This window comes from Stegodyphus dumicola, chromosome 4 (assembly GCF_044657685.1).
Source record: "Stegodyphus dumicola isolate Sdum_Otavi_A_Nest chromosome 4, ASM4465768v1".
Classification (NCBI taxonomy): domain Eukaryota; kingdom Metazoa; phylum Arthropoda; class Arachnida; order Araneae; family Eresidae; genus Stegodyphus; species Stegodyphus dumicola.
The window spans coordinates 49,782,980-49,809,535 of record NC_140771.1 but is presented as its reverse complement, the minus strand read 5'-3'; the positions used below and the strand labels follow the sequence as shown (position 1 = coordinate 49,809,535).

The 26,556-nt window shown below is 29.4% G+C and overlaps 2 protein-coding genes across 7 annotated transcripts in view; one reads left to right on the top strand and one right to left on the bottom strand.

The window, feature by feature from the left end:
- Nucleotides 1–13,153, top strand: part of LOC118191332 (uncharacterized) — a 61,280-nt gene extending 48,127 nt beyond the window's left edge. For all 6 annotated transcript variants that reach the window (XM_035362150.2, XM_035362161.2, XM_035362129.2 and 3 more), the window contains one exon: nt 4,508–13,153. In XM_035362150.2, the coding sequence (XP_035218041.1) occupies nt 4,508–4,553 (46 nt within the window). In that variant the 3' untranslated portion in view covers nt 4,554–13,153. The remainder of the gene's footprint in view (nt 1–4,507) is intronic.
- A 2,585-nt stretch (nt 13,154–15,738) lies between these two features.
- LOC118191371 (ras-related protein Rab-3) overlaps nt 15,739–26,556 on the bottom strand; it is a 48,957-nt gene continuing 38,139 nt past the window's right edge. The window contains exon 4 of the mRNA XM_035362179.2: nt 15,739–24,995. Within this exon, the coding sequence (XP_035218070.1) occupies nt 24,683–24,995 (313 nt within the window). The 3' untranslated portion in view covers nt 15,739–24,682. The remainder of the gene's footprint in view (nt 24,996–26,556) is intronic.

The window sequence follows — 26,556 nt, the reverse complement described above, 5'->3', positions numbered from 1 at the left end:
TTTTGAAATCTTATGACCCACTGACGCACTCCACCTTCAGTGATAATGTTGTCCCCATACACTTCACGAAGCTGCCGATAGATTTCTATCGGTTTACAGTTTTTTGCAGTCAGAAGCCTTATTACTGAGCGCACCTCGCAGCTCGTGGGATTTTCAATTAACGCAGACATTTCAAACCGTCACAGTATCTGAACGGAGCACAGCACGAACCTCTCACTAGCACGGCTAGATGCAGACTGAGCTGCGCAACGCTCTGACCCCAAGATGGCCGCGCTAGCCCCGCCCCTAGCGGACACAGACGGAAACGTAATCTACTTCCTGGATGGCCCTCGTATATAATATCAAGACATTCTGAAAAAATTTTAATATAAATCTAAATGCAAAATAAAATATTTGACTCATCTTGATTAAATGTTGTACAAAACTTATCTAAATCTATATCTAAACATATGAAAAAAATAATAAAACATTACAATAATTAATCCTAGGCATCCCATCAGGTGCATCTACAGGAGTAAAATTTGCTGATTTTGAAGGAAATGTATTTTCTGTCATCTTTTGATCACAAAAATTATTAGCTTCTTCAACTATTATGTTCAAAAGATCATCATCGAAAAAATAGTGAAAAATCAGTTTCATTCACATGACTTTGAATTAAATTTACTCCTGCAATACCCGTAAATTCATACGGTTTCAATTACTTAGCAGATCTAATTCATGATGGAGCATCCACTGTTTTGCTGGATTGTAAGCAAAACGAGCTTCTATTTCAATCTCTGACAAAATTTCAGTAACCAAATTGCTATCCTCACTTGCTGTCAGAATAGTCACTCATGGGCTGATTTACCATCTGAGTATACTCTTTTTCCATTAATAACATCTTTCTCTTAGACAAAGCAATAACACTAAGTTGAATATGCCAGTCATCTTGGATTGGATCTTCAACTAGGCAAACACTGCTCTTTGTTGCAGATATGCTTGTCAGTTGCTGATATTAACACATATATCCTGCCTTTTTTTTAACTCTGGACATCAGATCCAAACTTACTTATGACATCAGTAGAATACATTAAAAAAAGTTGTTGATGAATTTCTGCTGGGAATGCTCACTTTATATGCAGAAACCTTATCATATTTCCATGTTTACACATTTTCATCTGTATAGCCATTTTGCAACTAATATTTTTCCTCCTTCTTTTGCATTGCTACAACGCCTGCACCATTTACTATCCGCATTCAAATGCTGTGTGTTTTTACTGCTTTAAAACAGTAAATTTGAATTACAGATTTTTATTATTATTAGAAGATTATTACACCTGCAATCCTCCTGTTCCAATATATTCACACATATATAAAACTGTAAGAGCTTTTTTATCACACTTTTTCAGTTGCCCTCATAGTTTCACGATTTTCTGCAGTTGCATGAAACTATTGCTATCTTAGCTAAATGTTGTTTGTTATGTAATACTGAACAAAGTTTAATAGATAAGTTTCTTAACATAAACTGTAGCAACATTAAATGAAATAATAATAAAGTTTCTTATATGCTTGCACTCAGACCATTGCACTTACAAGCTGTTCTTGCAAACTATTTGAAAAAATGCCACCGCCTAGTGTAGGTCTTGGAAAAAGACATCCACAAAACTTGCACACAGAGCTCTGATAAGTGCTCTGGAAACAGCACTTAACAGAACTGTTTCTAGAAGGGAAGGATGACTATTAATGATATGTTTCTTTTGGAAACCTCTGTGCATAAAGCCTTCATTAAAAGAAACTGTCTTGTTTCTTTCAGTATTTTGTTTCTTTCTTATCTTGTTTCATTGCAAAGGCTTACAATAAGGTATGGAGATATTGTATGTTACATGATCTTCAGGCTAGTGGCTTGTGTAGTTACCCACTCATTTTCATTCAGAAGTTTTTGGAGGCAAGAACTTTTCAAATAAAAATTGGCTGTGATATCAGATGACTTTGAACAAGAAGAGAAGTGCCTCAAAGTTGTGTTCTTAGTTTTAGTTGTTTTCAAAGAGCTTCATCCTACCATTTCATAATTACTGTATGTTCTGACCTGTAAATAAGTTGTCAAGGAAACAGATGTAAGATACTTGGAGAAACAGTTGTAAACTGCATTTAACAGGATCCAGAAGTGATAAAATGGACAGGGATTTATATTTTCAGAACAGAAGACCTGAAGTCATTTTTGCAAAAAGCAGAAACTTTAAACTGAGTCTGTGCTTCACCTTCACTGATTCCTGTTTTGCCTGAAGTGATATTATTTTGTGAAAAGAGTGATGTTTGACAAAAAGCTTACCTTTCTTCTGTATGTCATGTACTTAAAGAAGAAGCATTTTAAAATATTAAATCTTTTAAAAGTCTTGACAAATACCTCCTGAGGCAGTTCTGTATTTTGTATTTACAGAACGCTTGTCCTCTCAATACTGGACCACAACTCTGTTGCTTATGGATTTGCATGGTTATTTGTTTTATTGAAACTTGTTCCCGTTTGTCATCAGGCTCTGAGAATTTGTTCTGAAGCCTTTAGAACATCTATTCAGAGCCTATATGTTGATTGTTATGAATCATTGCCTCAGTTAAGGCATGAAAAATTGTCTGTCATTGGTATTTTAATATTATGTCACAACTTCATTATCCTAACCATGTTTGTCGTCTTGATGAGAGTTATAACTTGTTATTTTCAGCATGGTCTCTTTGTGTATTTCCATTTTCTTAAGGAACATATCATTTGGTAGAAAAATAGTGCGTGTCTGAAGTGAAGGCCCAGGTAGTAAAGTGTCTCAAAATCTCATCTTGGAACAACCCGAAAATTCAACTTTTTAGTATATAGGCAGGTTTTTCTTTTCTTTTTTTCGCACAAGGATGAATACAATAGTTTTATTTCTGTCTCTATCTCTATATACACACACATGGACACATGGTTCAAAAACAACTGGTCATGTAGGAATGTCATTTGTGATGGGAGGCCATACTGAGAGCAGGTGACTGCACAATGCCTGCTCTGTGTATTTTGCTTTTACTTTCATCTCTAATGCATTCCCGAAACTTTTGCAATTCATATTGGCTCATTTAGTGCACTAAAAGTTTTTCTGACACACAGAATCCTCTGTTAATTGACATTCTAAGAGTACATCAAAAATTAAAGAGCCATAGGTGTAATATTCTTTATTGCTGTGTTCCTGGAATGCATAAAAGGTAATGAACTGGCAGACACAGCAGCAAAATCTGCAAGTATTTTGTCAAATCGGTTTGTCCTTTACAGTAATATAAGAATAATCATCACGCAGAAAATTCTAAATGCATGGTAATTATTCTAGAATGATTAAGTTCTGAATAAGTTGAGAAATGTAAAACCTTAGAGTAGTCTACTAGAGATCACCAGAAATTGGAGGAAGGAATCTTATTAGCCTGACTAAGAACTGATCTTTAGTTGTATACAATTACTTGTTGAAGGCTAAAAGTGAACCTGTTTCTTCACACTATGAAAATATTCTATCAGTGCATCACTTATTAATTGAATGTCCATATTTTGACAGATTTGATTGAAGTGTTAAGCGACTGTGACTTGACTGTAAACCATGTTATAGGAATAAAGATCAGTGACAATTTATTTCAGTACCCGAAAGAGATGGATCTTTCATATTCAATTCAATTTTGATGTCAAGTTGCTTCTTGGTATTTTAATATTATATATTTTAATATATCTCATGTTCTTTGATTTTAGTCCTGTTTTGCATCTGAAATCATTATCCGAGTTTTGTTAAATTGTTTAATCCAGCATTTATCATTTTATCACATCTTCTGATTTTATAAGTGTGTTATTGTTTTAAGCTTGTGTTCGCTTATAGTTTGTGCTTGTACCTAATTTGATTTTGAAGTATCTGATGCATTTGGAGCATGTAACCTTGAAGGCTTTGTGACAGAAAATCCATTACCACCAATGACTGTCAACAATAAAACACTTCCAGCTAACTTTTTTAGCTTAATTTTTCACTGCTGTTACATTTACAGAAACATCAGTCTTATTTCGACTCGGACAAAAATTACTTCCAAACAGTATTTACTGATTTAGATGAAAATGTTTTTTTAGCAACATCAGTAGACTGTCTGGTATTTAAGACATTAGAAAAACAGTAATCTTTAGCAGTCATATTAAAGTTTATACCTAAAATATTGCCATTTTTTGAAAATTTTCTTTAGGTAATAAGATTATTATAATGACCAGAGTTTAAGACCAATCTGAATTTGCATATTTCTAAAAATTCTGCTACAATGGATAAAACCTTGGAAAATGTATCTTTTTTGAAACCTAAAATTCCTGTTGTTCATACAACACCTCAATTGATGTATTTTGTGAAAACTTCGGACTTGAAGTGTTAAAATTTTTTGTCATATTTTTAAAGCTATTTATGGACATTAAATTTTTTTTGCTTTAATTTGCTCTACTAAATATTTAATTTTTTAACAGTTATTTTTATTTTGTAATTTTTTATAGGTATGATACTCAAGATGAAACAGCAATGTGTTTATCATGTTTGTAAATTGATATAATTTGTAAAACTTTATACAGCTCTTCAAAAATTTTTATATTGCATATCATAGATTTTTATGTGTTTTGCTTTGACTAGATTATTTCATGAAGTAATTTAGATCATATATATATAGCAATATCTGTATATTCTGTTCAAATGTGTTCCATTCTGGAAAAATGAATAGCCATTTTAAAGGAGAATTTTTTAAAAATATGTATACTATATACATCTTACTATTTTCACACACGAAAACATACTTTCAAATCAATGAATCTTTGTGACCGTAAAAAATTAATTTAAACACGAGTTTTTAATATGTATTTATGTTGATCTTGCTGAATAATTTTCATAATATGCAAATTTTTTCTTAATGAATAAATTTGTAAGGAATGACAAATTTACTCCCTCACATATTTATTCAAATAAATGAAAATTTCACATTTATAGACTGATATAAATTGTTTCTTATTATTTTTGTTTATAGTGTTTTTCATTCTAAGAAGCTACAAAAAATTTAATATAAAATATTATGAATTATGTATTTTTAATTTTAATTTTTTCAGTAATGTATATATGTGTAATAAATAGTAATTATTTTGCAATTACAAGTCATCCTTTTCTTCTGTAAAAAATCGCAAAACTGAGCCAAGGTGGTAGCACTAACACATAATAAATAGTAATTATTTTGCAATTACAAGTCATCCTTTTCTTCTGTAAAAAATCGCAAAACTGAGCCAAGGTGGTAGCACTAACACATAAGTATCAAAATTTATGACTGAAATTGAAATGCATAGGTGTGAAAGTTATAAATCTCATCTAAATCCATTGCACATCTTTTTTTGGTTACTATTCATTTTAATATATTAGACTGATTTTATAAAAGAAAAGGTTTATCGGTACTATTCCATTTTGAGGACCGTAAAAAACTGCAGCGAAAACGTATGGGCAAAAGCGCCAAATCTAGCAAACGTGCCCATTTAACAGCACGCCAAATCTAGCGTACGCGCTGATTTCAGATTGCGTAAGTTTATATAGTTCTATATTTCTTAAGACGCCATTGAAATACTAGTTTAATTTTTAAATCCTTTTTTGATTTTTTTTAATATCCTATGGATTTAACAATTTGGGAATTGCCCATGACAAAAAGTCGGCAATAGAATTTTGGGTAAAGTGCAGAATCACCCACTGCTTGACACGTTTTTAAGAATTGCACATACTCCGTATCCATGTGCTCTTCGACCTATTTTCACTTAAAAAAAATTCCAGAATTGCACAAAAATGGCACTGCGCACACCCTTGGCTTTATCTATGTACACATCGACCTATTTTCACTTAAAAAGTAAAAGAAAATTGACAAACATCCAATTGTTCTTACCCTTGTAAAAAGCGGAAACAAATACGTGGGCACTTCTGCACTTTACCGAGAATTTTTTCAAAGAAAAGACATCATTCATTATAGAAAATTATACTTGAACAACCAACGACATGAAATTATGCTTTAGCGATAACTCGGTAGCGAAATAGCGATGCAGGCATGCATTCAATCATGTTTAGCAATTTTTATATAAATTAAAATAATGATCTGAAATAGTTATTTACTCGTATGCTTCCATTCAGTCATGTTTAGCCTTTTTTATATAAATTATAATAAAAAAAAGTATTATATGAAATTAACCTTTCATCTAAATTAAAACATCAATCTTAGATAGTTATTTACTATTATACTTCCTTTCTTGCGTTAGGGTTGCCGCAATTATTTTTGGCAGCACTGGCATCAACAATAGTTTGGTGATTTTTTACGGCCCTCAAAACCGAATAGTACTGGTTTATCATTATCTTGATTATGGCTCTGTTTTTAGAAGGCTGCTGTAAATCTAGTACTCAAAACTGCAAATAATGTAAATTTCATATCTGTAAAGGCTTGTTTTTATAAAGTTTTTTTTTTTTTTTTTTTTTTTTTTTTAAGTGATTAAATTTATAAACTTTAAATGGATAGCAGCTTATATAAATAAATAAAAATAAAATTTTTGTTGGACAAGACGAACATTTTATACAGTACTTCATCATACGTTAAAGATCAAAAACCAATTAACACATAATATAATTAAAATATTATTTCATTTGTAAAGGAATTTAATAAATTTTGAGCATTTAAATTAAAATCTTCTGAAATAAACTGATTCACACATCATAACTAAATTAAGAATTTCTTAAATTTGAAGGTGCATGATCTGCATTATCAGCTGGAATTTAAACAGTGTGTCCTATTCTCTTCTGTTTGCCATTGGGTTTGGGTCTATTAGAGTTTGTGCTTCTGGATTCTTTTTCCCCATGGAGGGGGGGGGTGTTATGCATTTGAGAATGGACTAGCTTGAATTATACAAAATTAAAACCAGCTACATCTAAGAGATTGCAAGGAATTTTAAGCAGCCATGACTTTTTGTAGGAAACCTTTGTAACAATATCAGTAGACAGATCACGTGAAAAATTTAAAAGAAAAAAAATCCAGTTAATCCGCCCCCAAAAGAGAAATATATGAGAGAGAGAGAGAAATATGGCCCTTAACGAAATATGGTTAGTGGATTAAGTTCATTAAAAAAAGAAACAAATTTGTTGGCATATGGCTTTATTAACAAATATAATTTGTATCCTATCAGTATTCACAGTTGCAAGCTTATAACATCACCATTATGCATCTTGAAGTTAGGAAATGCTAAAATGCTGATACATTGACAATATATAATATAATTGGAGGGGTTAAGGCAACAAGAATAAGTAATTTTTATAAATTTGCAGGACTAGTTTCGAAAGTTTAAATAAATAAACTTCTTCAGCCGTAGAAATGCAAATGATGGAAGAAAAGCCAGTGATAAGATAAGAGAACATAAGGTGATAAGAATAAGCACCCTCTGTTGATGAAAAATGAAAACAACTATGAAACAGTTTCCTTAAAAGCTGAGGGTAAAGACGAATTAAAATTGGGATTGTTAAATAAAATTTTTATGAATGTGAAATGCTTCTAGAAAATCTTAATTTGCCAACAGAAGATGATTTTCTGAATGAAAGAAAAATGAAAAATGTAATTTTTTTAAACAAGTAGATTTATGTGTTTCTTTTTTCGAACATATGCCTTATGTTCCTTAGCATGAAATTTAGGGCTGTCTTAGTTTAACCAATATAATTTAAACCACACTGGCAATGAATCCTGTGTATACCTCAGGAGTTCATATCTGGAATTGGGTCCTGTAAATTTTATTGACAGAAAAGAAAATGACCCGTATGTTGAATTTTTGTAAAATACATGCAGTTTTTTAACTAATGGATGGAAATAAAGGAATGACAATAGAATTCTTATCTCCTAAAAGGAGAGGGTTCTCTGTGATGTGTTGGGATGAGGATTTTTTTAATCCCTTGGTCAATAATATTAGGACCAAGGAGTTTTGATTACAAAGCACCTCTGCAATTCAATGCAATTATCTCCACATCTTTGTTAATAAGAATGAAATAAATAAGATGGGAATTTTCTATAGAAAGTGAAAGAAGCCATTAGGGACTAAAGAACAGAGCTCGATGCGAGATTTCTGGGGACAAGAGAGGAGACTGTTTGCAGTTAACCCTCAATGAATAAGGCAATTAGGCCCCCATTGTGGCACACAAGCAGAAGTCAAAATGAGAGTTTGAGTCAGCAACCGGGCACGTGATTTATATGAACGGTGACAATAACAAACAGAAGGTGTGAAGAGCAATTCACTGGGAACTGGCCTTTGAGTTCATAAGCTAATTAAGAGCCTTGATCAGTGGTCAGGAAGGGGCTCAGAGGTCAGTGACCTAAAATACAAGTGAAGTGAAGTGAAAAGAGAACGGATTGTGGGAGGCTGCCAGTCTGTTGTTCTGCAGATAATGTGCAAGTTTAAGATACTGATGTGAATAAGAAATGAAATTAAGTTCAGGAGTGTGCAAGCATTTAAAATTTAGATTACTAATTAAATTTAAATTCATAGGAGATAGAAGAGTAAAAATTTAGAATTTAAATTGATTTAAGATTTGATGGAATTAATTTAGGTTTTCTGGCATGGTAAAAAAGATGAAAAATTAGGTTGTGCGAGTAAAAATTAAAATTTAAGAAGTAATGTAAAGTCAGTGACTGAGATAACGTCTAGGTGAAGGTTGTAATCGATTCCTGTATGCAGCGTAGGAGAAAAAACCAAGAATTGGGCTAGATTAGGTCTTACAGGGGGAAAGAAAATTTAGAAGGTCTGTGAAGTGTTGATCATTTAACCTTAGTCAAGCAAAAAAGCCTGTTCTAGCATTTTAGTGAAGATGTTAAAGGATCTATTGATGGCAGCCCTAGATCATATATCAGAGCTTTGAAAAGCTTTTGCCTATAGCAACTGTTTTTGGGTAATTTAGTTTTAAATCACAAGCTGATTTGGTGTAGTAAACCTGAAGTGCATGGAAAACGAAGGAATAAAATGAAGCTAACTTCTTTTTAATCAAATGACATGATTTGAAGTGTGGTGGAAAGTAAACAGTAGTAATGCAGTTAGATATGTTGTGTGTAACCATGATGTCGAAAAACAGAAGAGAATTGGATGTCTGGATTTCAAAAGTGAACCTAATGGCAGAAAAATGATCTGACTAAATATGATTCACTTTTGAACTTGAGATTTGGATTTTGGTTGATGAAGTGAGTAAACCATCTACAAAGTTCCCAAAGTGTTACAAATGACTAAAATTATATAAATAGTGTATCTAATTCAGGTTATTTTTTTAGATTATTAACTGTGTGTGCCAGGTAATCTAGAAAAAAAAAAAAAGATCTAAGAGTAGAAAAGATGTACTAAGATAGTCTTTTCTATGGGAACGTGGTTTCTATTTTGACCTTTCTCGAGCAAAAGCTGGGTTTGTCAAAAGTCACCTATCAATTCAGAAACAAACATGCCTGGCCTCATTAACCCAGCAATATGTCCCCCGGCTTGTGTTCAGCTGATCATATAATCAAATTTATTTTATTTTACAAATGCCAAACATTATTGCTTAAGCCATTAGTTCGCGGGCTCTCCAGTACCTTTTAACAATGTCCTCATACCGAGAAAGTGCAATACAATTATTTAAATGTTCAAAAATCATAGGATGATTGGAGTCACACAAAATACAGTTTGGAGAATCCACCACTCCAATTCTTTAGAGGTGGTCTTGCAAACAGTCATGTCCAGTCAGACGTCTAAATAGAGCTATCACTGTCTTTCTTAGAAAACTGGGAATGAAAGTTGTCTCTTCTCCTAGAATCCTCCAACTCTTAATCCACAGCAGGTTGAATCATATCCTGCTTAAGAACTTTCTGAAGAGTCATGCTAACAAAGAATTTAGTCGTATGAAATGAAAGCAGCCAATTAATGCTTTGCATTATGAATGTTCTTTTTCTTAACCAAAGTATCAGCTTTTTAATTTCCCATAATTCCACAGTGGGTTTGAGTCCATTGGAAAGAAATTCTGTGTGCCACTGCCTTAAGCAAAGGCCTACAGTCTAAGATTCTTTAGGAACTGTTATGATTAGCGTGAAGTGCACTTTTGGAATCTGACAATATAACTGCCTTTACAAAAGAATGGGCAGTTGTTGAATAGCCACAGCAATAGCTTCGATTTCACCATCAAAAGGCAGTAAGAGGTCCCATTCGTAAGTAGAAACTGAAAAGCTTGCTATGGATACCTGCTTCTATGCACCATGCGTTCTCTCTAACATAGAGCCGTCGGTGTAGACATGCAACCACTCATTTTGAGGATAGTGAATCCCAGTAGTTTCCATTGCAATAGATCTTAATTGTGAATCGCTCATTTCGTTTTTAACAACTCTTTGAATAAGATCAATATTTATATTCAAATTCAAAAAGTCCAAGGGACAATGGGGAGGAGGTAAAATTAGATAATCTTGGCTCAAGTCCAAAGCATCAGATTCTCTTTGAGCAGCCTGTATAAAGCCAATTTGAATTTTAAGAATTTCTAGAAATTTCCTTATTATAGTTCTTCCAAAAAGGATTGTCGGGCAGACGCACCAGCGTCTGGTATAATAGGATCGCTTTTCTCTTGATACAATCATGAACAGGTTCCAGACCGGTTAAAAGCTGCATTGCAAGAATAGAACTAGATCTCACTGCTCCAGTAATTATGCATAATGCTTGATTCTGGAAGACTTTGAGGATCTGGACTATATTCTCTGGAGCCATGATGAGGATCTTGCTACAATGACCAATAATTTGTTGAATGTATAATTTGTAAGTAGTCATCAATGTCTCTCTGTCACAGCCCCACATTGAGCCAGCCAACTGTTTTAAGACAGAAGGTCTTCTTACGGCTTTATTTTTCAAATGTTATATTGTTCAAATGTTCCTCCAATTTAAGCATGGATGGAGGATGCAATCCAAATATTTTGTCGAAGTGTTATGTTGAACATCTACATCCTTATATGTCAACTTCAGGGTAAAAGTCTGTCTGTTCAGAGTGAAGAACTGGCACCAGTTCCTTATCCTGATTTACTCTCATACCATTTTTTTGACACCAAAATTCCAGCTCTTTCAGAGCACCATTAAGAGTATCATTTAAACCATCCTGCTTCCTTTTAAAAGCACTACTCCAGATAACCTAATTGTCAGCAGAAAGGGCAAAATCCACCAACGGTGCCAGTCTTCGGTAAATCGTTAATAAAAACATAAAAAAGAATTGGGCTGATGACTGTTCCCTGTGGGAGGCCAGTTTCAGTATATTTAAATCTGGAAACATCGCAGCCATATCTAACAGCAGAAAAGCGCTGTGATAAGAAATTCTTAATTCATAAAAACATCCTGCTATTTAATCCCAAGTTCTGTAATTTCTGAATAGTATGTAGTCTCCATACTCTCTGTAATTTCTGAATAGTACGTAGTCTCCAACTCTGAATCATAAGCTGATTCAAAGTCTATGAATGTTCCAGGACAGACAAGCGATTGTCTAAAGAATCCTTAATGGCTTGACTAACATAAGACACCTGCTGGACAGTGGAATGATATTGTCTGAATCCAGCTTGTTTAGGAGACAAGAGACTATCATCATTTCTATAATCTTCAAAAAACACTAGTCAATGCAATAGGTCAGTAGCTTTTAATATTATCTGCAGGTTTATCCTTTTACAAAATAGAGATAATAATGGCTTTTTTCCCACATGGTGGGTACATAAGAGTTCCAACTATGATTAAAAATAGATATAAGAAACATTTGAGTATTATAACCTAGATGTTTAACACGTTGACTGCCGTGAGGGTCACCGGCACTTGACTTGGCTACAGCGCCTTGGGGGTGACTGGCGAAACTACCAACAGTAAAAATATATAATTAGAGTAAATATCGATGCAGATAAATTTTTAAATGATAACCATTGATACTACAATGTTTTGAAGAGTAATAGATCACAAAAATGGTCTGCAGCGTCTCGGGGGTGACCCCCTACCAGGAAAAATGCATTAAGCATGATTGCATAACTCAACTTATCTTCTGTAGATAACTATGCACCGAATAATAAAAACTCATGTTGGCGCCATGGGCGAACCACATAAAATGCGCCCGGCAGTCAACGTGTTAATAAGCTCTGAATGTATATTATCCAGGTCTGGAATTTTTCCTATCTTTATGAAATTAATAGCTTCTTCTAATTCTAAAATGTCTATTAAAAATCTCTTGTCCAAATCCCAAAGTCTTATGGGAGTCCTTGATCAATTTCTTCATCAGCTTTTGATCTCTCTTAAATTCACCACTCAAACGTTGATTTAGAAGCATAAAAATTCATTAAAGTGTTGGAAATATTCTTGTCAAATTTTTAAAGCCTTTCCTTTAAAAATTATTGGTACCCTTGAGGAAAGAGGGTTTTTGACGTTTCAATTTATTTACAAATTTAAAAACTTTAGCACCATCTTTACGGTAGTCAATATTATGTATAAAAATATCAAAACTCTTGTACTTTGCTAAATTGATTTCTTTACGGAGAACTGCAATACTCTTTCTCCAATTTCTGACATCTTCCAGGTTGTTAGAATTTTCAGCTTTAGTACGGGTTTGAACTGACTGTTCCCTTATTAGAGTAAGTTGATCATTCCAGAAGGGTTTAAACTTGTGTTGTTTACCTGTAGCTATCCAATGTTTTCAATAAAATAAGTCAAATGTTAAAAAATGTCATAATAGAAATTACAAAATATAAAACTAGTAATAAAACTTTTCTATTAGTTGTAATTTAATGAATTCCCCCTCCTTTTAATGTTGCATTCTTAAAAATCTCCATATGCGGTGGCTCACACTTGTTTTCCGACACATCTTTTTGAAATTTATTTGCATAAATCTTGTACTAAATATTGAAACGTAGACTTCAAATTTTTTTTTCTGATATATTTTTTCATTTATTTTTTGTGCTTGTTACAAAATTATTATGACCGAAATATCCGTGAAATAAAATAATTTATTCAAAAAGTGTTAATCATTAACATGATCATAATTTGATACTTTAAAATCTTCTTTAGATGTTTGAATAACAAGTGTTTTTTGTATTTTTTTTAAATGAAAATAAACCATGAGAATTATTGTCTGCATTTAGAAATTATTGCTTGTTTGGCAAAATACATTAACAGCTTTTAATCCAAAGTAAAGATTGCAAAATATTGTAAATGAATGACAAATTCTGTTTTTAAATTAGATTATTTATCGTTTTAAAAATGGAAAATATTTCAAATTGCCCCTCCCTCAAACAAACAAACAAACAAAAAAATTTGATTTAAATCATTCAATTATCTTATGCTTTGAAACGATGGAAATTGTATGGAATTGTTGACTGAAGTCTGGACCACTTTCCAAGCTAACACTAAGGAATCAGATTTATTCAATGAAACATTTAGCAAGATCCAAAAACTAGTGCTGTAAAATATGGAATGGATTGAAAATAATGGTTTGCAATAAAATATTCTCTGAAACTCTTGTAAATCATTAAGGCTATTAAAAGTTGTAAACACATTTTCGCGTAATGATTTGGGAGTGCAAGAAAGAAAGAGGAATTATTTTTACTTCTGTATTTCATACTTTTGAATGAACTAATAAATTTTTGCTGAAAAAGTAAGAAGGATGCTTAAGCATTTAAAAATTGAAAATGAGTAGAAAAATAATGCAACTTATAGCACTTAATATAATTTTAAGTTTACATAGTTAATTAACAAAGGTAATTAATAAATTAATGACCCCTTAAGCAGATAGCCCTAGTGTGCTTTGGTAAATCCAAATCCCATACTGACATATTATGTAACTGACTTTCGTTGTAACAACAAATCAACATCCAAATTACAGACAATATCAGATCAACAAACATGAAAGAAAATAGTTTGCTAATTAACTAAGCAATTTTCATACAGGTAACCTCATACAGTTATTTATCTTCCTTTTCTAAACATGTTTAGATTGTATTTTTTCCTGAAACATTAAACTCTAAAGATTAATAGCTTCTAGAAGAAGCTATTAATGAGTAAAACTCTAAAGATTAATTTATCATAGACTTTTATTAATTAACTATATAAATTAAAAATTCTATTAAAAGCTATAAGTTGCATTAATTTTCAATATTTAAATGCTTAAGTTTCCTTTTTAGTTTTTCAGAAAATGTATTAGTTAATTCAAAAATATGAAATATAGAAGTAAAAATAATCTCTCTTTCCTTCTTGTGCTCTCAAATCATTATACGAAATGCATTTACAATTTTAAAAACCTGAAAAATACACGCGTGTGATGATTTGTAGGAACTTTATTTTTTACCACGATATTTTCAATAAAGATGTAAAGTTTTTTAACTGCATTATTTTCGACCATGATTCGAAATGCATTATTTTCGACCCCTATGTTTTCTCTTAGCTTTATTTTCTCCCACGATGCTTTGCTTTTGCCTTGCGTTGTTTTCTCCACGATGTTTTCGATGGACACTGAATACAATGTGCGATTGGCAAGAAGGAAATTGTTTCTTGAGAAAAATATGCCTTGCATTCATAAAATCCATCCTAAGTAAAGATTTATCACGTTGGAATAATGCTATATTTGCAGAAAATTTAAAATATTTGGGTCCGATGGATGAATTATAACATGGAAAACTGATTAAAGGATTAAATCTGAAAAGCCTGTTGCCAGCTATGTCTCAGTTATTTGACCAATATATAAATTTATATATAAGGATACTTGATTATAATTCTTTACTTATGTCTCATTAATCAACTTTTCCAAAATCCATATATTTGGATGGAATGAGTAGTTAACAAAGAATATCTGTCCTGTCGCAAGATATAAAAGAACTATCAAAAAATGCTAAGATGGGTTCTTAACCTTATTGTTCCACAGAATCTCAGAATATAATTATCAAAATTAAAGGATAATGAGAAAAAAATATGCTCAGTAAGTTAATGTTGCACTCATTGCCCTATGCTGTAATTATTTACATTAATTAAATACAACTGAACACAAAATTGCACTTCCATACATACATTAGACCACAAATATGCAAATTCGTTGGTTGGTGTACCATTCATGGATTTTACAGGAAAATAAAATTACCATTAAAAAATTTTTTTTTCGTGTTCTCATTAAGAAAAATGTTTTGGATGCATACTTGTAACAAAATATTTCAGCAGTGGGAAAAAAACATTTTGTTTTAAAAATACCTAGTTTATATGAAATACCTCGGAGACTTTGGAGGAAATTTGGAGACCTTAATGTCACATTGCATTCCTTTTAATCTCTATGAGCATTGAAATTCATTGCTTAGTCTGAAAATACCATTTGATATATTTAATGAACTATCAAAAATATAATAATTTTTATGGACAAATTGTTGTATTCCCTGTAAAGTAAGACACTTATAAATTTTAAAATCCAGATTTTTGAGCATATATAAGATTTGTAGAGGGCAATTTTTTATTTCAAGCTAGATTAAATAGATTACATTCATAAAATATCTAATCATAAAATTAGTTGTCCTATTCGAAGGTTTCACAGACATTTCAATTAATGAATTTAATTCAGTACTTTTAATATTCAGTATATAAAGTAGTATTTAGATTTTTTCTATAGTAACATGCACATTCCATGTCCATGAATGATTAATTTACATTTAGGAAAATGTTGTGATAATGACATGAAAAATGTATCTTAAAAGGAAAACTAATTTATTTTCTAATAGGTAGTTACATTTAAATGGTGATTTATCTAATAATAATCGTTCTTTACTTAACACTTAGTCTATGCAATAACTTTTAATATTGAAACTTTATCAGCACTTTTGCCCCAAAACACAAAAATATTGAAAAATTTGAGAATCTGATTTATATACATACAATATATATATATGCACACATACATAATATAACCTTTTTCTCGCCAGATTCTTTGCAAATCTTTATTTTAGAAGGGTATTATTTAAAAAATTTTTATGTAAAGCAGTTATTATGTTTAATGTAAAATGGCAACTTAAAAAATAAATCTGCTACATTACTGAAATATGAAATAAGTTACGTTTTTCTTATTAGTCTTTTTGATAGAACAGAAATCATTAAATACTATGCATTTTATTCTCTATTAAAATGAGTAAAAATATTTCAAACTCATTATATCATAAGCGAAAAATCCTTTTGTAAAATTTAAATAATCAAGTATCTTAATAACAGCTGTAAAATTTATGTATTGGTTAAATCAGTAGCTTTCACTGCATGATGATATAAAATGACTATAAATTTTTGAAAACTGGTTTTAAAAATTTTTGTAAATAACGCTTGCATTTAAAAAATAAAATTAATCTATAAATATATTCCAATTTAAAATAAAGATTCCCAACCTTCACTATGTTAGCAGGAGGCAAAAATTCTAGGTAATCCAATTATTTAGATCAATACATTATAGCAAACACTCAAGATCATTCAGCTTAAGGAAGGATATCTTTTTAAAGTATAAGGAAAATTAAATTGTAACTTGTATCTATTTATCTAGGCCAATATTTTTACGTATTTTGCACAACAGAATTGTTTTTAAATATAAAATAAAAAAGTTATTTTAATTAATTTCAAATAGATTATAATTATAGATGTCTTCAAAGATGACTATCTGAATTGTAAAATATATTTTTTCCAGACATTTATTGTTTTCAGAATTTTCAATAATTATCCAGAATCGGAATTTTGTTTTGATAAAGGTTACATTTATTATTTTCATGCTAACAGACCTCTCTTTCTTGTTCTAAATTTAAACAAACAAAAAAAAAAAAAAAAAAAATGTACACTTAATTTATTATACAAGTTCATGTATGTTACCTATACAGAGAATTTTAAAACTCAAATAATTAATCACATTAGCAAAATTTTTAAACTAAACCTAAATTGTTTCAATCATGTTTACTGCATCAACATTATATATTCTATTTTGCTTTAATTCTGTTTGACTCAAATACCCTTTTGTAAAATATATTTTTCTTAACAATTAGATTATAAATTTTTGAGATTTTTTTAAGCATTTTAATTAAAAGTTATTTTATTAACATAATCACTAACCAAAGTATTTATTGTATGAAAAATTCTTAAAGGTCTGCAAATCTAAAATACAGTATTTATAACATTATATTGATACTGTTATACAAGTAGCACTATCATCACAATAATATTGATTTAAAAGAATGGTTTCTTTACAAGAATGACTTGTAAAGAAACTAATTTTAAAATAAATTTAGTAAACTTTTTTCCTGAAGGAAGAGAAAAAATAAATCTAAGCTAAAAATGCTAAAATTTCAGTGAAAATTATTAACCTAAAAATACTATACATATTCTTTAATATAATTAAAAAATTAATGATCCATTACAGTACACTGTTGCTGTAATGTGATAAGGAGGTATCATTGTACAAAGGCTGGGAATCTCTTAAAATACATATGATGTATATTTGTAAGTATTTCATCTCTTATTTGCTATTGGCAAGCTCACTAACATGATGAAATCGATGTAAAAGCTGAATTCATGTCGCATTTATTTAGAGTATTTTTTATTATCAAATAATATGAATTCTTTTTTTTTTTTTTTTTTTTTTTTTTAAACTAAATCATTCAATGTTGTAAACTTTGTACTTGATGATGGAAGAAAACTTTAAAGCACTAAATAGAATTATTAATCAGCTTTCTATTTATTCAAGAATGTAAAACATAGGACATGCAAAATAACTTAGAAATAACACCAGTAATTCACACTATCACCCAAAAAAAATTAAGAGTTATACCAGAAGCAAAACTCTATCAAAAATGAATTTAAAAAAAGTTAACCACAATAAATGAAAATCTGCAGAGTAAAAAATAATAAATTATAGATACTAACAAAGGCTAATTTCTAAATTTTTTTTTTTTTTTCATTATGAGCTTCAAAAACGTAATAATTTAAAACAACTAAGATGTATTTAATAGTTCAATGAAATTTATTCATTGAACTGTGAAATTTCCTTTATCATTTTAATAGTTCAATTTTATGTAAAAAATATAAATGCTGATTTATTCGACATATGGAATATCCCATAATCAAGGTACAAAATTTGAGATATAATAGGTGAGTTCACTGTGATAAAAAATAGTTTACAGTTTCTTAATACCTCACAACAAAGACACCAAAACTAACAATTTCATGATATTTCATGATCCACTTGGAAAATAATTTACTTTCTTGTAGAAACAAAGTATAGCATTACCTTAAAGATTGCACCAACAGGCATTTTAAAATAATTATTATTTTTAAAGAACAAAATTTCCAATAGTAGTAAATAAATAAAAATTCAGAGCTAATTTACATACTACAAAGTGACTGACTTGAATGTTCCTGTAAGTTAGTGTACATATTCTCAATTAAAGCTCCTTTTCTTTTCTTCCCTCCTTTTTTTCAAACATGCCTTAAAATAAGGATTTACAATGTAACACTGCTTAGTTATGGTTATGTTGCTAGCCTTAGATTTCTAATGCATATTTCATTAGAAATCACATTACATGAATTTGTCACAGTGATGTCACTTTTTACTCTCAAGTACAGTAACTTTAATAATGAAAAACTGAATTATCTCATTATATCTCTATAAAAATGTAACTTTAAATACAAAAAGGAATGTGTTAGTAATTGTCTTAGAAAATAACAAAATTCAACATATTTTGTAATGAAAAATCAACCTATATTTGCACATATAATATTATTTTATTTCAGAATGTACACAAATAATTGAAATATAGATCCTAAAATCTCTTAATATATAAACCTAAAAACTGTTCCTAAAAAAATAGATCCTAAAAACTTTTTTTAAAAAAACTTAAAAACACATTTTATTTCATTTTTGATAATCTGCGACATACTAGTACACACAAATGTAATTTTGAATACATTCGTGTATTAAAATTATACTAGTATTAAGCTAATTCTCCAAGCAATATAATTTGAAAATCTTTTCCTTACATATACTTTCAAAGAAAGACTTTATTGGGAAAGGAAAAGATTTATCATTTTTGTCATCATAAAGCAAATCAGAATAAATATCAGTTATTACTTCATAAGATTCCTTTATTTTCCTGTCCGTAACACTACCTCAGATTTGTAAATCAGATAATTTTTTACTAACTGCAATCAAAAATATCAGGTAATACTCAGATATATCTCTGTTCAGAAATATTATAAACAAAAGTTTGGTGAAGCCTTTTTTCAAAACAGGAGGGCAAAAAAACTAGGAATCTCTGCATTAAAAATACAGTCTACAAAACTAGGCTGGGTTATAAGGGCTTTCAAACTTTTTATACTAATATGCACATTACGAGACATCAGGATAGTTTCAAATATAAAAATAACATAACCAAATTTGCATAATGATAATTTGAATGGAAAAAGGGATCTGGCATATCTTATTCCAGAATATATTTAATATTTATGATTTGCATTAACCAAGCTGAAAATCCAAGGACAAGCATTAATTTAAAAAAAAAAAAAAAAAAATCTTACATTTAATTTACAATTATAAACCCAATTTTTATTTACATATGCATATAATATATATATTTATTTATTATTTCAGTCTCATAAAACAGTTGTAATAAAGCATTTAAAACATGTAAATATTTAGAACATGATTATATAGTGGTTTTCATGCAACTTTCACTATATATGTATATATGCTTGTGTGCGATATATATTTATACTGTAGAATTACTCCTAGTTGAAAAAATTAAATCCTTTAAATATCAGTCTACCATGCTTACTTTTCATCACACTACATGAGGCATTTCCAGTATGAGATAAATACATAAATGTTTCAAGGCAATGCAACAAATGTGCCAAATTTTACATTTCAGGCATACTACACATTTAGGTTCTAACATGTACTTTGTATGAGTCTAACATTTACAACACAGTTGCACACATGTTAAATCTAGAATGAGAAAAGTTTAACCCTCAGAAACTCCACAATATTTAATAAAAATGATTTTTTTAATGACTCATTATAAAATCAATTTCAATCACTGAATGACATTATTTGAGTAAAATATACAGAAATAAGATTACGTATGATCTTAAAAAAATAAGTATCATTTTCCAAAATAGTACCGATTTAAAGAATATGCAATATATTTAGTTAAAACTAAGCTACTTTTCATCAAATGCATAATTGGTATTTCAATAAAACAACAATTCACTGATTGCTGATGTATATTCTCCTATGAGAATTTGATTTAGTAATTTTCACAAATATTTTCATAGTTATGATTAAAATCTGGAAACAAACAAAATATCTACCCTCTCAAACACTATCAAATATTTTGGGCATATCTGAAGAGCAAAATACAAAACTTTACATCAGAAAATATTGCATAATTTACTTCACAAATATAATACAGCACTCTTAATACTCAAAGATTACATATATATATAAAATATATATTTTCCTTGAGGCCTAAAAATGCTGTTTACCTCTGAGGAATATGTAAGCTTTTTTCATTTCAGATTTAAAATTCGTTTAATAGTTCTAAATTTCACACATATATAGAAGTATCAATATACACACAATTGCTACTATTATAAAGTTTTTTTATTGGTTTTCTTAACACAGTTCTTAAACAAAACTGCAGAAAATTCAAATTTTGGATGATTAATTTCATTTACACTTTTTATATGAAATATCTGCAATTAGGTATGTATCTAAGACTGAGGAGATGAAAAAAATTATTTAATAACATAATTTTCTCAGTAAGATATGCATTCCAGTAACTGATAAAAATCCAGCTTCTTGTACTTTTTTTATGTACATAAAAACCACATAATTTTAATATGTAAAATATACATAATAGATGCCACTTAGTCATTCTATGTATTAGCAACATAACCCTATAACATAATTGAGCATAATAAAGTCTTTTGTATAAATACTTACTACATAAATTTGTACACTGATATTTCTAAAATCACCAACATGATATATATCCTTTGTAAACTTTTTGAGTTCAACATGAAAATTATGAACAACATTAAAATAAATTTTTAATGCAAATTAACAAAGCATAAAATGTTAAAAAATAGAACTTATGGAAAAAAATTAACATTTTGCTAGCAAATTAAATGCAAATATAGCAGCTACTGTGCACTAATGTATTCTGCTGTAATTTTTTTTTTAATTTAAAAAATATGCAAAGCCATTTCAGAGCCTATTTGCTATCAATTTTAATTACCAATATAGAGTAAACTACAAAAATCAACTTATTTTTTTTCAATTAATTCATTTTTAACAGGTAAATATTTTTTTTCTTTACATAATTCCTAGCAAGTTTATTAAAAAGCTTAACAGATGAAAGATAAATGAGTTTTTAAGTTAACATCATACAATACCTACTTTCCATTTTGTTTGATTAATACCACCAACTCACAGATAAAAATTACCTAAACTGCAATTAAAAATGTATTTCTTTCTGAAAATATGACAATTTTGTTTTAGATAAATTATTTATCAATGAAATATTATGCATTCATATAGGAGTTTTTCAAACTATAAATACTTTGACAAACTGCATTTTAAAGGAATGCTACTCGAAAAACTAGCTTGATTTCAAATTTTATCTATTATACTTAGTGGTGAGTATGATTAAAAGCCTTTCATTTTTCACAAGCGTTTTTTTAAGAGGGAAGGGTATACAATAAATCTCTTCAGTCACATCAGACTACAGTTGCAATCAAAAATGCTGATAGAAAAGTTTTTCTAAAGTAATTCTGAAGCTAATGAATTTTATTACAAAGCAAACAGAATCTGAAGAACTGCTTAAAACGAATTCATCAATTCAGTTACTCATCAATGGCTGATGTGCACCAATGGCACAGCTGCCTACCAGAGATAAGTAGATGACTATATGCAAATGGATTTATTACGACATTTAAATGGGATTTTTGTAAATTAATTTTTAACAAAGTGCTTGTTTAATATGTGATTAATTTATGAAATATCTCAATAGTATAGTAATGTCCTGTTTATATGTAAAAACACATACTGACTCTGATTTAGCTTAGCATAACACAAACTTGCTAGCATATTAAGCAACATCAAAGATACCTAATACACACATAATAATGCATACTGTTCAATCCTAAGGAAATACTTTCACTTCATAATAGGAGTAAAAACAATGAATAAAAAATTCAAATGAGATGGGAAAAAAACTCTAGCAGGGTTATATATTCCACAAGTAAAAGGTATAACAAAGGCACAAAATTTGTTTCTTGTGATTGTTATACACACAAACCCATCAACAATACCTCTATTTATACACTACATTTTATTATTTTGATTGTATTTCGAAAGTAATTGATATGTTCCTACATACTGAAATAAAGCTTTTTTTAATCTTATAATAATTTTTTAAAAAAAATCAGAAAAAAATGACTAGAAATATTTAAAAGAAAATAATTGTTTACAGCTTGTATTAATCAAAATGAATAAAATAAGTTCAATCATATAAACTCCTATACTTTTCATATCACAGCAAATAAAAATAAAATATGACTAGATTTTAAAAACAATATTGTATCACAAAATGCAATTTTCCTCTAAATAATACATTAAGAATGGGATATATTTTCAATCTTTAAAAGAATTTTATAATTATTATTTTTATATGTCCTATATAAGAATGGAATATATTTTAAATCTGAAAGAATTTTATATTTATTATTTTTATCTGTCCTATCCAGAAGTCTACTCAGATTTTATGAACTGTGCGATTAAAGATAGTCTTTCATATATATTAGGTAGATCAAAATATTTAACAATTTCTAAAAATTACTGCACAGTATATTGGAAAGTACAGAAAATAGAATAGCAAAGAATAAATCCTTTTTTTCCCCTTTTTTCAAAAATACTACACAGTAAGACTGATTCAGCATATAGACTAAGTAAATAAAAGGCTTTAAATACATCACTACAATGACTAGGTAAAAAATATTTTTATCAATAAATAAAACATCTTCTTAGAGAGCAGCGTAAAGGAATGTTGGACCATATTACAAAATTTAATAATTCAATAGTTCCTTTTCAAATGGGAACGTTCTTCCTACATGGAGAAATAGCATTCATACTCCTAACTTTGCGATGTATGGAATCTGACGAGCACTAACAAAACTGCTGCTTTAAACTAAGCTTATATCTGAAGAACAGTTGTGAAATAAAAGCAAATAGGCTTGGCAGAATTCAGTTTTTAAAAAAAGAAAGGCGAAAAAAGGGGGGAAGAGTTAAATTAGTGGCAGTTTACTTGGAAGTAAGCAGAAACAACAAGCTTGCAGCTAAGAATCCTACTTCTGTATGCAAGTAAATAATAATCAGCTTGTAATACAAGTAGATTTGCAAGATAGATAATATATTGAATGGCAAAAAAAAAAAAAAAAAATCTATCATAGAGTAAAATACAAAATAAAATATTAAAATCCTTAAATAAGTATAAATAATTATCTCAAAAGTGATATGTTGAAACAATACTGATATATATTGAAAATTATACATACAGCAGCTATACATATATACTATCATCAGATATATTAAAAAATTTACAGAAATCTCATTCAATGACCATGGCACTTAAATACATAGAAATTTTTTTTAACTTATTGTAGAATGTTTATATATACACCTTTTTATGTTGTAATAATTTAAGGCTTCGACCGATTAGCAAAAACCTAAAAAATTCCTTTTAGAGCATTTTTTTAAAATTTACAATTACGGTTTTAACTATGAAAGTACTATATGAATTTACACTTTTTTCATGACATTTATATGTTCCAGACAGTTCTGCAATTAATATTTACAATTTATAAAGTCCTTTGTAGATCTAGTATTTATTTTTATAATTTAAGTACATCAAATTGATATAACCAGTTCTTTTTAATCACAGTAATTCTTAATACCATTAATGCTTACTGTACACAAAAATCCTTAATTATTCATAATAATAATCTCTATGTATGAAAGCACATGTAAATACATTACACATACAACAATAAAAAAATAAAATACTAATTTTTAAGTAACTCTATTCATGAATTATAAAGAAGAATGTAATCATCTTGAGAATATTGGGAGGGGATTAAAATATTTTATATTATTGTTGTTGATTTAAAAACTAATTATGTTATAATTAATACTAAATCTAAATAAAATACTAAAACTGTATTTAAAAATTCAAATCATAGTTTAAAAATTTAAATTTTTAATCCATACAAACTTTACCACATCCAATTCATAGGTTTTATTTAAATACTTAATAGAAACTGCATGACACATATTTCCTTATTCAAGAAACCTAATATGTCAATATCTATACTTAAGTAACACCTGCAATCCAAATTAGCTGAGTAACTTCAATTTTATACAGTACAGTGTAAGTATTCAAATATTCATCGCCATCAATATGGAATGAACACATTTTTGGGTTATATATATATATATATATATATAAATTAAAAAAAACTTAAAAGAATGCTACCAAGCCTCTTATCAAACACTTTTTTTTAAAAAAAGGAACACCATATGGTAATGAAAAAATACGTCTTGATCAAAATTTAACACTGGCATCCTGCATTTGGTGGTGCAGGATTTTCCGTGAGACGAGTGCCCTTGGAAGCATTAACAAGATTAGGATCAGAATCAAGGCTTTCTGACATCTTATCACAAATGATGTCTACCAGACGCTCAAATACAGCTTTGACGTTAATGTTCTCTTTAGCTGAAGTTTCAAAAAATTCCAGACCCAGTTGTTCAGAGAGTTGACGGCCTCGCTCAGCAGATACAACTCGTTCATCTTCCATATCGCACTTATTACCAACTAGAACAACTTGAGCATTGTCCCAGGAATAAGTTTTGATTTGTGTAACCCTAAAGAAACATAATTAGCATAAGTTTTAATCTGTGCAGCTCTAAATAAAGATAATTAGTATGCAAAAAAAAAAAAAAAATTAGACATATCTATGCACATAAATAAAAGAAACAACTGCATACTCCAAACAAAACTAAAGTACATAAAACTTCTGTAGAATTCAAACACAGTTCACTAAAAATGTAACTAACACATTAGACAGTCAAAAGTCGTTAATCCGGACTTGTCGGGACTTCGGCGATTCCGGATTATTGATATTTCCGGATTATAGATCATCAGTTTAAATCTCGTAAGATGGCATGCAGAAATTATAAAATTAAAATATGAAACCATAATTTATGAAATAAAGAACAATTATGATTTAAAGGGTATCAAAATTTACAAAAAAAAAAGCTTAATATTTATTTGTTTACTTTATTAAACATTTCTTTCAATGTAAGTTGTTTAGTTTTTTTATGTGATAATACATTCTCTTTAATTCTATAAACAGACATAATTTCTTGTTCAGTTACAAAGTTCCTCTGTTCAAGTCCTATAATTGCTGTGTCTACCAACTAATTTGTCAATCGAAATTTTTTCATTTTCAATAACCTCTGTGTCACTTTTTCACTATCGGAAGCGAATTATAATGACAAGAAACTTGATTTAAATCATATCAAATACGTAATACATAGAGATGAAATACTACATTTAGTAAGAAATTATAAGCCAAATAAAATGAAAACATCTGCCCTGAAGATAAGGATAGTGCTGACAGATCAACTTCCAATTCACTGCACGCCAAGACGTCCCCCCCCCTCGCCGCAGAGCAGCGTGAAATTGATAAACAGATTTCGGAATGGTTAGGTCATTTTTTGCAGCAATTTCACTTTTGTTTAATGGGCTTCGAAACATACTTTCGCTTTTTAGACTCTTTACATATTAGTAAATATATATCGGAAATTCTATTTGACATAATCGAAAGTTCAAGCTTACTTTTATAAAATTGCTCTAACAGTCTGCAAAAAATAATAAGGCGGATCCAATTCGAAGATTAAGGAACAACGCAATCTGCAACATTAACTGAATTAGATAATTTTAGCTTAGCTTATACCGTCCGTTATATATTAAATGCTCATACGTAAACATATTTTGCGCATGCGCACACGCATATTCGCAGCCGTAAAGGTCTTACACGTCAACGCGACGCATACGCAGAAAGTTTGTAGCTTTGTGGTCTGGATTATAGATCATTCCGGATTATGGGTGTCCGAATTAACGACTTTTGACTGCATAATAAAATATGATATTAAAAACAGACAAATGCATGTCATTTCTACATGATACTGAATCTATATACAGTGTCCACAAAAGTCCTTACCTCGCCTTTAATTTCAGATCTCTAGGCCATCTATATTTACTTCTAGTTACACAAATGTTTTATATGATACAAAGATTCATGTTTTCACATTTTAAAATTTATAATAACTTCATTTGGCATAAAATGAGATACAGTCCATGATCCAAAATGATCCATAATCGGGACCTCAAAGCCACAAACTTTTTTTTTTTTGTATGCTT